The sequence below is a fragment of the Mustela nivalis genome (genome assembly GCF_964662115.1).
Source record: "Mustela nivalis genome assembly, chromosome: X".
Classification (NCBI taxonomy): Eukaryota; Metazoa; Chordata; class Mammalia; order Carnivora; family Mustelidae; genus Mustela; species Mustela nivalis.
Window position 1 is genome coordinate 25662883 of NC_139040.1, and position 12573 is coordinate 25675455.

The 12573-nt window shown below is 42.3% G+C and overlaps 1 protein-coding gene across 7 annotated transcripts in view; it reads left to right on the forward strand.

Moving 5' to 3' along the window:
• The window catches only part of TENM1 (teneurin transmembrane protein 1), an 801322-nt gene that overhangs the window by 750565 nt on the left and 38184 nt on the right, over positions 1-12573 (forward strand). For all 7 annotated transcript variants that reach the window (XM_082717245.1, XM_082717244.1, XM_082717248.1 and 4 more), the window contains 2 exons: positions 4076-4442; positions 6417-6927. In XM_082717245.1, the coding sequence (XP_082573371.1) occupies positions 4076-4442; positions 6417-6927 (878 nt within the window). The remainder of the gene's footprint in view (positions 1-4075; positions 4443-6416; positions 6928-12573) is intronic.

Below are 12573 nucleotides of genomic sequence, written 5' to 3' on the forward strand. Positions count from 1 at the left end.
CCGGTGGCTACAGCATTGACCTTTAATGCCAGTTTAGCATAAATATATTTTGACATTTCAAACAAATTAATGTATTTTTACAAGGTGGGGCAACCACCACAAATTAGGCCAAATGGTTTGCCTGTAGGCCAGGTCACCAGGCAGAGATTCCAGAACTTGCCTGCTGTTCCATCTCTTTTTGCTCCCACCCCCAAAGGAAATGTTTCTTTGTCCCCAGAAATCATGTGGACAAGTGCCAGCAACCCTCAGGGATTAACCAGAGCTTTACATTAGTAACTCAAAATTCTAGGGTCTCTGCAACTAACAGATGCTAATTCTCGCTGCCAGAATCAGCTCAACGATTCTGGTCCATATATTACGTTGTGTGTTATGGAAATGCCTCGGTAGTAAATATAGTGTTTCTATTGTGTGGCTATAAAGCACCAGTTCCTTGAAAAATTATCTGGAAATGGGAGTATTTAACACGAGAAGGATATAAAAGGAACTGACAACCTAAGGGAGGTGAAAATGTCCAGGTTCTGAAAAGGCAGACCTTGGATTACTAAGTAGCCACACATCTTTCATTTGAGCAGATTTCATAGACAAGCTGCCCAGCCAAATCAAATGGGAATTAAAGGGATTCTGTGTAGCTAGTACAGAAAGTATTTCAGAAGCACAAAGGCCACTTTAGTCACAGGAAACTGCCAGAGGGTGACTTATTTGATGGAAAAGAAAACAAACAGACACAATAGCTGGTGTATTTTTGAGGCAATATTAAATCTAATAAACATGACACCAATAGTATTGACTTAAATCAGGTGGGGTGAGTTGAAGAATTTAACAGCTTATCTTCCAACTACCAGCCTTTATCTCAGAGGCAGCCCTGACAGCAGAGAACAGAGTCCAAGACATGTCCTTCTCTGACTCCTGCCAGGTGTGTGCCGTCCCCGGCCTCTGCCCTGGCCTCAGCTCTCAGAATGGAGATAATTAGAACGTCATTTCTGCCAGCTTTGTTTTTTCTGGGTCACTGACTTCAGACTTGATCGAAATAGGAGTGCTGTACTGAAATAAATTCATTTCCTCTTCCTCAGCCAGCCCCAGGTTATTTCCTGGGGGACTGTGCTCCACAGGAGCCGCGCACGCAGACAGCTGCTGTACGGGAGCGACAGTGTGTATGGAGGGCCAGAGCAAGGGCTCCTGGTGGAGGAGGCGACACCCTCCACAGCAGTGGCTCTCCTTCTCCCTCTCCCTCTTGGTGACAGGGCGCTGACAGGCACAGGCCTCAGACAGACGTGCTGAGGAACACATCACAGCAAACTGCTCCGGGAGCTGTTAAAGCTGGTGTTTAGTGTTTATCCAATGGCCTCGGTCTGAAAGGCTCTGTAGAACATGTACAACACAACTCAGCTTTATACTCCATTAGTATTCAAATTCCTAGCTGCCCAGAGGCATATGGTGCTGACCAGGGAAGGCCAGTCTATATGGAGGTCGACGGCATGCAGAGACATGGGGTTAGACACTCAGAAACAGGAACAGAAAGCACCAAGTGGTAGGGAGGGGAAGGCCAAAGACAACCTTTGTCTTCATTACAACATCACCAGTTGCCCTCCATTAAGACGCAAAATGAAAGGGAAGGCCCGTCTCACAGTGGCCAGGGGTGGAGTGGGCCTCCCAGTATAGTGGGAGTCTGGATCTTGTTTTCAGACTTACAGATTCAGTGAAAAAAACTGAAAGTTTCCTTGGGATTTCACTCAAGGCAAGAAAAGTAGCCAAATTCCTGTTTCTATTTTGGCCAGGAATGGGCCAGCTTTGTCTGTCTTTGTCCAACCTAAGGGAAGAGCTGTAAAGTATAGAAGAGTGAGTGAGTGGGGGGCCAGAGAGTGCGTGGAACACAGTTCCCTGAGAAGTACCCAGTGATAAAATAGCTATTGAGATGTCAAGGCAGGTACTGGACTGACCACTACGTCCAGAAAAGAACTAGAGTGAAGCTGTGTCTGGTTGGCATGTGTGTCCCAAGCGCCTAGCACAACGTTGGACCCAAGGTACAACACACACTCACACACAGCAGTCCTTTTGATTCTGACTGCCCTTAACATGCCTTAAATCCATCTTCTTCTCTCCATGCCCACTGCTACCATCCTAATTAAGGCACTCTCATACCGCACCTGGCCCACTGCACAAGCCTCCTAACTGCAGGCCTGCCTCTTCTCCTGCCTCCTTTACAAGTATCTTCTCAATAGCAGCCAGTGTGTTTCCTCTAGAACCCAGATATGTCACCCTCCTACTTAAAGCCCTTTAGTGGTCTCTCTCACCCATCAGCACAAAGCTGCACATTGCCTGGTGTATTAGTGGGCTAGGACTTCTGTAACAAAATACTCTGACTCTTGGTTTCAACTCAGGTTGTAATCTTGGGGTCGTGGGATTGGGCCCTACACTGGGCTCCCTGCTCAGCATGGTCTGCTTGAGATTCTCTCTCCCTCTCCCTCTTCCCCTCCCACTCCTGCTCGCTCGCTCTCGCTCTCTCTCTCTCCCCCTGAAATAAATAAATCCTTTTTTAAAATACTATAGACTGGATGGCTTTAATGAGACAAATTTATTTTCTCACAGTTCTGGAGGGTATAAGCTCAAGATCAAGGTGTTGGCAGCTTTGGTTTCTCCCGAGGCCTCTTTCCTTGGCTTGCAGATGGCCATCCTCTTACTGTGCCCTCACGTGGGCTTTTTCTCTATGCATACACACCCCTGGTGTCTCTTTGGTGTCTCTTCCTTTTCTTCTAAGGACACCAGTCTTGCTATATTAGAGCCCCACCCTCATGATTTCTTTTCATTTTATTTATCTCTTTAAAGGTTCTGTTGCCAAATAGCGGGTTGCATGAATTTAGGGGGAACATAATTCAACCCATAATACCTAGCCACTGACAACCTCCTTATTTTCATTGCCTACTGCTCCCATACATTCAGCATTTATTATGCTTACTGAATTGTTTGTAGTAACCTCAGTGGGCCACACCATCTCCAAACTCTGGACATTTGCCTATGCTGTTCCCTCTCCCTATGATTGCTTTCAATACTGCTCCTACACCCCCCACTCCCATTTTCACCCCATTTCTCTCCTACTGGTCATTTCAGATAGTATCTTTGAGAATATCCTGCCTCATGGTTTCTAATATTGGTGAAGTGCTCTTATACCCTCTTCACTTCTTCCTTCTCATAACATGGAGAATAATTGCTTAATGGCTCTTCCAAGGGCTCCACTAGACCATGAGTCATTTGAAGGCAGAGGCTGTGTAACGCCTTTCTTTCGAATACCCATAGCCTAGCACAAGTCTTTGCCCAAAGAAGGTACTCGGCAAATATTCAATGAAAGAACAAATTCACCTGTTAGCAAGAAAAGAGAGATGTAGAGTGAGGCAGGTCAAGCTAGGTGGCCATGCATTGTGACTTAGGATTCCACACCACCGGCTGATAAACAGTGCCTGAGTATTCCACAAGACGGATGCTAGGTCTGTGCTAATGGAAGGTTCTGTCCCAAAAGGTTGCTGTTACAGTAAAATCATCAAGTTACTCTAGCACTGTATTTTCCAGAAGCCTCTATAACTTTGCTTTTCCATGTATCTACAGGACAATGAAAGAGATCTGTATGTCATAGAGATGCAGAAGCCCTAGAACATTGGTCCTTAAACTTGAGTGTGCATCAAAACATGTTGGAAAGCTTATTAAAACACAGATGACTGGGTCCCACCCTCAGGGTTTCTGATTTAATAGGTCTAGGTTGAGGTCTGAGAATTTGCATTTCTAACAAGTTGCCCAGTGATGCTGTTGCTGGTAGTCTGGAGATCACACTCTGAAACAAACACTGCTCTAGGAGATCCTTCTGGAATTATTGAAAACTAATTTTCTTTATATTGGAAATGGTATAAATGATAAATATGTCTCTCAGAACATTTGATCAACCATCCTGCCCCAACTTTGCCAGACAACATTGACATTGCTGAAATTCGTGAGACAGAGGAACCAATAAGCTGATTTTTCTTTCAAGGTAAAACTGCCCCTGGAAAGATATTGTAACCTAATGGTGTGTGTTCTGCTCTTTTTGCAGGTGCGATTAGAGTGGCCAACAGACCTTGCAGTCAATCCTATGGACAATTCATTGTATGTCTTGGATAACAACATTGTGCTGCAAATTTCTGAAAACAGGCGTGTACGGATCATTGCAGGGCGCCCCATTCACTGCCAGGTGCCAGGCATCGATCATTTCTTGGTCAGCAAGGTGGCAATTCACTCCACTCTGGAGTCAGCCAGGGCCATCAGCGTCTCCCACAGCGGGCTGCTCTTCATAGCTGAAACAGACGAGAGGAAAGTAAACCGCATTCAGCAAGTCACCACCAACGGAGAGATCTCCATCATAGCTGGTGCCCCTACTGACTGTGACTGCAAAATTGATCCCAACTGTGACTGTTTTTCAGGTATGACCTTTTTAGCAATTCACCAGCTCCCTCTCTCTGTTTCCAAAAGAAAAACGCACAACAGAAAGGCCAAAAGGAAAACTAAAGTGTTATTTGTGAACATTAGTGTGAGTGAGTGGAGAAAGTGATGGGTTGGGGCCACATAGCCTAGTATCTGGTCATTGCTCTGCAACCAACTAACCAAGTGACTCTGGGAAAGACACAAGACCTCCTCATGACTCGCTTACCTCATCTGTTAGAGATGTCACTTCTCTCAGTGATATAACCTTGCTGTACTGAGGGTAAGCTACTATAACAAAGGTTTAATACTCAAGTTAAAATCACTATATAAATATAAGATCATGACATGATTTGTACTTTGGATAAAAAGAAACACGGTAAAACCTGCATTTACTGATTTAGCTAAGGAAAAAATTACTTCCCCTAAGTGACTGGTTTCCAAGTGAATAGTGCTTGCTATTTGAAACCCAAAGTGGGTAGCTCAGTCTGTTAAGCGTTCAACTCTCAAACTCAGCTCAGGTCTTGATATCAGGGTGTTGAGTTCAAGCCCTACATTAGGCTCCATGCTGGGTGTGAAGCCTACTTTTAAAAAAAAATTCTGAACCCCAAAGAGACTAGAGCAGACTGCTTTGAAGATACATGGGCAAAATAAAATCCCACAGTGGAGGGTTTTCAGGACATTAGTCTACTACTTGGACTGTTTAAAAAATGCCCAGGGAGGCCTGGGTGGCTCAGTCGGTTAAGAGTCTGCCTTCGGCTCAGGTCATGATCCCAAAGTCCTAGGATTGAGTCCCGCATCCGACTCCTTGCTCAGCAGGAAGCCTGCTTCTCCCTCTGCCTGCCACTCCCCCGCTTGTGCTCTTTCTCTCTCTAACAAATAAGTAAGTAAAATCTTTAAATTTAAAAATAAATAAGTAAAAATCAATTAAGAATGTCCAAAATTTTCTTCCTAGACAATGGTGCCCATTACTTCCAACTGAAATATATATACATATATACATATAGTATATTATATTATAATGTATTATATATTATATATAAAAGTATATTATATATATAAATATATATGTTTGTGTGTATATGTGTGTGTGTATGTATATGTATGTATGTATGTATATATATATATATATATATATATACCTTTTCCCCAAAACATGAAGTAGATATTCCAGATAACAAACACTCCTCTAAATGTCAATAGATACATTTATTGCCGGGATGTGGAAATCCCTCCATGCTACCTGCAGTCCTATTAAACTGCTCATCTGGGCCCAAAAGATTCTCTTAACCTTTGCCTTTTCTTGGGCTAGAGGAATCAAGAATGAGCAACTTGGTCGATATGACTTTTGATCAATATTTCCAATGTTTTCCTGGACAATTAGTTTTATATTTCTTTCGCTAATTTATATCTTTCATCCAAGGCAAATCTAATGTTTATTCCAGTTATCAAATTTGATGTTCTGAATCATTGTTGCACTTACAGACTTAGTGTACTTTGACAGTGTGACAATGGGAATTAGCCAAAGGAAGAATAATGATTCACTGATTGTTCCCTTTTAAATGATTCTTTTCTTGGGGCGCCTGGGTGGCTTAGTGGGTTAAAGCCTCTGCCTTCGGCCCAGGTCATGATCCCAGGGTCCTGGGATCTAGCCCCGCATCAGGCTCTCTGCTCAGTAGGGAGCCTGCTTCGTCCTCTCTCTCTGCCTGTCTCTCTGCCTACTTGTGGTCTCTGTCTGTCAAATAAAAAAAAAAAAAAAATGATTCTTTTCTTTTAGAGATCGTACTTTTAAGTCATCTTCGTACCCAACGCGGGGTTTGAACATGCAACCCAAGATCAAGAGTCACATGCTCCGCTAACTGAGAGAGCCAGGCACTCCTAAAATGACTCTAGATGTACAATGATTTCTGTATATGGTTATGTTCTTACAAATGCTTGCTATGACAATCATTAAAATTGTGGTCTTTCTTTCACAGGTGATGGTGGCTATGCCAAAGATGCAAAGATGAAAGCCCCCTCCTCTTTGGCAGTGTCGCCTGATGGTACCCTATACGTCGCAGACCTTGGGAATGTTCGAATTCGTACCATTAGCAGGAACCAAGCCCACCTGAATGACATGAACCTTTATGAGATCGCTTCACCTGCCGACCAAGAGCTCTACCAGTTCACTGTCAATGGAACCCACCTGCACACCTTGAACTTGATAACAAGGGACTATGTATATAATTTCACCTACAATGCCGAAGGTGACTTAGGTGCAGTTACCAGCAGCAATGGCAACTCTGTGCACATTCGCCGTGACGCAGGCGGGATGCCCCTTTGGCTTGTGGTGCCTGGCGGGCAAGTGTACTGGCTGACCATAAGCAGCAATGGAGTCCTGAAAAGAGTGTCTGCCCAAGGCTATAATCTGGCCTTGATGACCTATCCAGGAAACACAGGGCTTTTGGCTACCAAAAGTAATGAAAATGGATGGACAACTGTTTACGAGTAAGTTTCTCATTCTCAACATAGGCTTTATTAGGCTTTTATTTGAAATTATATTATAGTGGGAAAATGCCTTAGTAATTGCTGGGTGTTACATGCTATTTTTTCCTAAGAACCACAATAAAAAAACAAAAAGTCAAGGAGAAAATTTTACCTAACTCCTAGGGTTCAAACCCATTTCTCCAGAGCCGTTTTGCAGAACATAATAATGAAAACACAGACTGAATGAAGAATCAGGTGTGGCACTGCAGGAGACAGGAATGAGGTAGAAGCCTAAGTACTCAAGAAATTTACAGCATAGCTGGGAAAACAAGGTAAATTTTCATTTAAATAACAAAACTAAGAAAATAGTTCTAAAGCAACAAAGAAGCAGTGTGGCTTAACTAGTATTTATTGATCCCTGTGGGGCTTAATGAATGAATAAATGAATGTGTGCCCAACCCAGCCCAGCCCAACTCAGTATAAGTTGATGTGGGAGGTAATAGAATTTAAAATATAAGAAGTGGACGCTAGCAAGGGAGTGTAACTGGGAGAGGCTGCGTGCCATTGGCTGCTTCTGTGAGATGTGGAGCGACGCTCCAGCACAGGCTTGGGTTTCCTCGATTTCCCTGCCCAAGTCAAAGAATCTGCCACAGACTGGCATTCGCAGACTGGGTCTGTAATGACTTTGTTTAACTGGGAATTAACACAGGGTGTGTCTGACAGCAAGCTACTAGAAAGTGTCATGACATGGAAGGAGACCATTGTCCTTGCTTTTCCAAGCATGGACGACCTTACTTTCAGGTCAACTCATTTAGAATGCTGGTCTGCCACCACTTGACAAGCATCTTTTCTACAAAAGGGAATTGCTGAATTTTTCACCGATGTACTGAGTGAAGATAATCTATGGAATCTGAACCCAGAGTCTAAAGTGGCATCAAAGTTGAAAAGTGTGACGAGTAGAAATGTTAAGTATGAGGGGTTCCTGGTGTGAGTATTCTGTAAGGGTGCAGAGAATATGAAGTGGATATGTCCAATCCCATGAAAGCCTCCTGAGGAAAGGGACAAAACAATCGGCCTTCACATTTTGGATCATTTCCCAAAGAAATGCCACTGTACAATAAAGCTGGACAGCTATTTTAGTTTCACTTAGAAATATGTATTCAGTTGTTTCTGTTGCAAGTCTTACTCTTTTGTTTGAAAACTTACATCTTAATAAGAGTAATAAAAGCCACTGTTCACTGAAGCTTTACTATGTGACAAGTAGCAGCCTGAGTGATTTACATACATTTTTTATTAGATCCCCAAAATAACAACATGGGATAGTTGCTCCTGGTATGGCATTTTATGGATGAGGAAGCAGAGGCACAGAATGCTTAACTTGTCCTGATTCACACAGATGTCTAGGTTGCAAACTCCCAACAGTCTGACTCAAGAGCTCCAATTTTTAAATATACCACCGTGAAGAAAGATAGTTTCTAATGAGAGTATCTTTCAAAAATTCATGCAAGATCACACCACAGATTAAATTAGACAACTATTTCAAAAGCTAATGGTTAACTTCAGTCAAGTTACAAGAAATGGCTGAAATATGAACTAGTTTTCAAAATAGCCAGTTCAACCATTCATTCACTTAGTCATCAATTCATTACACTGTACACTTTACAAATATTCCATTTATTTGTCAACTATACTTCAATAAAGCTAGAGGAGAAAAAAGCAAAACTAACTAGTCCATTTACTTATTTAACAAATATTTACTGAGCACCTACTCTGTGCCAGGCAGTACAGCTGTGAATGAAACAGATAAAAATTCTTACCATCAAGCCACCTGGCCAGCTCAGTCTGTAGAGCTTGAGACTCTTGACCTTGGGGTCATCGGTTCAAGTCCCACATTGGGTGGGGAGCCTACTTAAAATTTTAAAAAAAAAAATTTTTTTTAATCTCTACCTTCATACAGCTTACATTATACTGGAGGGAGACAAGTAAAATGTACAGAATTTCAGATGGTGCTAAGTTCTGTGGAAAATAAAGCAGGGTAAAGGAGATCAATAGTGTGAGGCAGAAGGGTTTTTCTTTTGGGTACATGGTCAGGGAAGTCCTCATTAAGAAGGTGGCATTTGGGGCACCTGGGTTGCTCAGCGGGTTAAAGCCTCTGCCTTCTGCTCAGGTCATGATTCCAGGGTCTTGGGATCGAGCCCCACCTCGGGCTCTCTGCTCAACAGGGAGCCTGCTTCCCCCTCTCTCTCCCTGCCTCTCTGCCTACATGTGATCTCTGTCTGTCAAATAAATAAATAAATATTTTTTTAAAAAAAGAAGGTGACCTTTGAGTAAATACCTGTAGGAGGTGAGGGAGTAAACCATATGGATATCTATGAGGAGGGAAGAGAAAGAACATTCCAGGCAGAGTGAACAGCAAGTGCAAAGGCCCTTGCAGCAGGAGCCAACCTGATATGTTGAAGGAATACTAAGGCAGCCACTATGACTGGAATGGAGTAAGAATAGTGGGGAGATAAAATCAGCGAAGTGGCCAGGGCTACTTCATGGAGCACTTTGTGGTCCTCCGTAAAGATTTTGACTTTTACGCTGAAGTAAGATGTAGAGCCACTGGAGAATTTTAAGTAAAGGAGTGACAGAATCTGACTTACATTCCATCTGTATTGAAGACATCCGACTGTATGGTGGAAACAGGGGAGCCCAGTGGTGGAGAGGGGAGAGGTTTGCAATACTCCAGGCAGAAGATGGTGACTTAGACCAGGGAGTAGGGGCAGTGATAAGTGGTAAAATTTTAAGTATATCTTGGCAGTCGATCTATCAGGACTTAACCAATAGTTTGGATGTGGAGAGAAGAGAAGGAGGGTTAGAGATAACTCCAAATGTTTTCACCTGAGCAACTGGATGATAGACTTTCTATTTATCCACACAAGGAAGACTGCACAAGGAGTGCATTTACAAATACCATAGGCTCTCATTCATACGTGGAACCTAAGAAACAAAACAAATGAGCAAGGAAAATAAGAGAGACAAACCAAGAAGCAGACTCTTAACTCTAGAGAACACATTGATCATTCCCAGAGGCGAGGTGGGAGAGGGGTTGGGTGACACAGCGGATAGGGATTGAAGACTATACTTACTATGATGAGATCAGGAGTTCAGTTCTGGATATAATCAGTCTAGTTAGACTTCCAACTGAAAACCAGCAAGAGACCAAGAAGGACAGTCCATGAAGTTGGAAGAAAAGCAGGAGAGTAGGGTGTTCTGGAAACCAAGTACAACAGGAAGGAGTGATCATCTGTGTCAGATATTCCAGATAAGTGAAGTAAGACAAGGACTGAGAATTGACCATTCAATCTAGCATTGTGGACATTATTGTCTACCTTGAGAAGAGCAGGTGCTATGGCTCCATGGGGGACAAAAGCCTGAGCAGAGATGGTTTAAAGAGAATGGATATACACATGTTCATGGCAGTATTGCTCATAATAGCCAAGAAATTTGAAGAACCAATGTTCATTGGGACATGAATAGGCAAAAAAATGGGGTACTTCCATACCATGGAATATTATTCATCAATAAAAAGGAATGAAGTTCTGACACATGCTATAACATGGATGAACCCCAGATACATTATGCTAAAGGAAAGAAGCTAGTCACAAAGGACAAGTATTGTATAGTTTATTTATTATTATTTTATATATAAATTTCATTTATTTTAAATGTTCACAAAAGGCAAATTCATAAAGTCGGAGAGTAGGCGGGTGGTTGCCTGGGACTGAAAGGGAATAGAGATTGGCCGCTAATGAGGAAGGAGTTTATTTGGGGGATGTTGGAATGTTCTAGTAGTAGTAGTAGTAGTCATGACTGCACACATGGTGAATGCACTAAAGCCACTGAATTGTATACTTCGAAATGGTGACTTTTATGGTATGTGAATTATATCTCAATAATAACAATAAAGGGCACCTGTGTGGCTCAGTCAATTAAGCAACTGCCTTTGGCTCAGGCCATGATTCCGGGGTCCTGAGATTGAGCCCCCCCATTGGCCTCCCTGCTAAGCGGGGAGCCTGCTTCTCCCTCTCCCTGCCGCTACCCCTGCTTGTGCTCTTTCTCTGTCTCTCTCTCTCTGTCAAATAAATAAATAAAATCTTTTTTTAAAAAAAAAAAGAACCTTTAGAAAATAATAATACTATAAAAGAAAGTGACCAAGAGGAGAGAAAGTGGATACAGTGAGTAAGTAATTCTTAAGAGTGCAACCACTGTGTAAAACAGTATGGAGGTCCCTCCAAAAATTAAAAATTGAACTACCCTATGATCCAGGAATCACACTACTGAGTATTTACACAAAGAATACAAAAACAGTAATTCAGAGGGATATAGCAGCATTGTTTACAACAGCCAAGATATGAAAACAGCCCAAGTATCAAGTATCTATCAATGGATGAATGGATGATAAAGATACACACACACACATATACATGCAATGGAATATTATTCAGCCATAAAAAGAATGAAATCTTGTCATTTGCAATCGCATGTATGGAGCTAGAGAGTATAACACTAAGCTAAATAAGTCAATTAGAGAAAGAGAAATACCATAGGCTCTCATTCATATGTGGAACTTAAGAAACAGAACAAATGAGCAAGGAAAATAAGAGAGACAAACCAAGAAGCAGACTCTTAACTCTAGAGAACACATTGATCATTCCCAGAGGTGAGGTGGGGGAGGGGATGGGTGACACAGTGGATAGGGATTGAAGACTATACTTATGATGATGAAAAATAAAATAAAATTATTAAAAATTTTTTAAAAAGTTCTTCAACTGTATTGGGAGAAGCTTAAAATGAAACACCAGGTTAGTTAACCAAACTTTGGGTCAAAACTATTGGCATCATTTATGGACCTGTGGTAATTTTTTTTTTAATTTGATTTCAAAGCTAAATGATTACATTGACATGATTGTAATAAATTATGTGATGAATGTAAGAAGAAGAGAACTCATCTGAGGAAGTTTGCTATAAAGAGGAGCAGAGAAAATGGACCTGGGGCAGGGGAATGCGGTAAACAGAAGGAGTGGTTTTAATGACAGAAATAACAGTATGTTTGCATACCAATGAAAATGATCCAATAGAGCCAGCGTAAACAGACGCTAGACATTATTTTACAAACGAGGAAACTGAGGCCTAGATAGAGATAGAACTTCCCTGTTCACATTGCTAGCTGGCTGGGTCTCGAGTCAGGTCTTCGAGCGTCTAATTCGGTGTTCTTTCCACTACTACCCCCACTGCCTTCCGGAAAAAAGAGGAGGATATGGGATTGCAAGAGTGACCGTGGGAAGTCTGGGAAGCGAGATTTTCCCGTCCAGTAGCAGGAAAGGGGATAGAAAGGAAGAGTTTTTTTCCTTCTCCCTCCTTAACTCCAGCCAGGACGATGCTGAAACCCTCCTGACCAAAAAAGCATCTGTAGAGAGAAAGTCCCTTTTCCTCCTGAAGCACTCCCTTCTGGTGCTGAGCAGGAGTCCCCAGAAAGACACTGCCCCTGTCCCTTCTGACCTGCACAGAAAAGAATGAGCAATTTCCCAACCTACATAATGTAACTAATCCTGCTTATGGCCTTCTCTGTACAAAATTGGACATCTTTCCCTTTTATCCCCCAACGTGTTAGCCAGTTCTGAC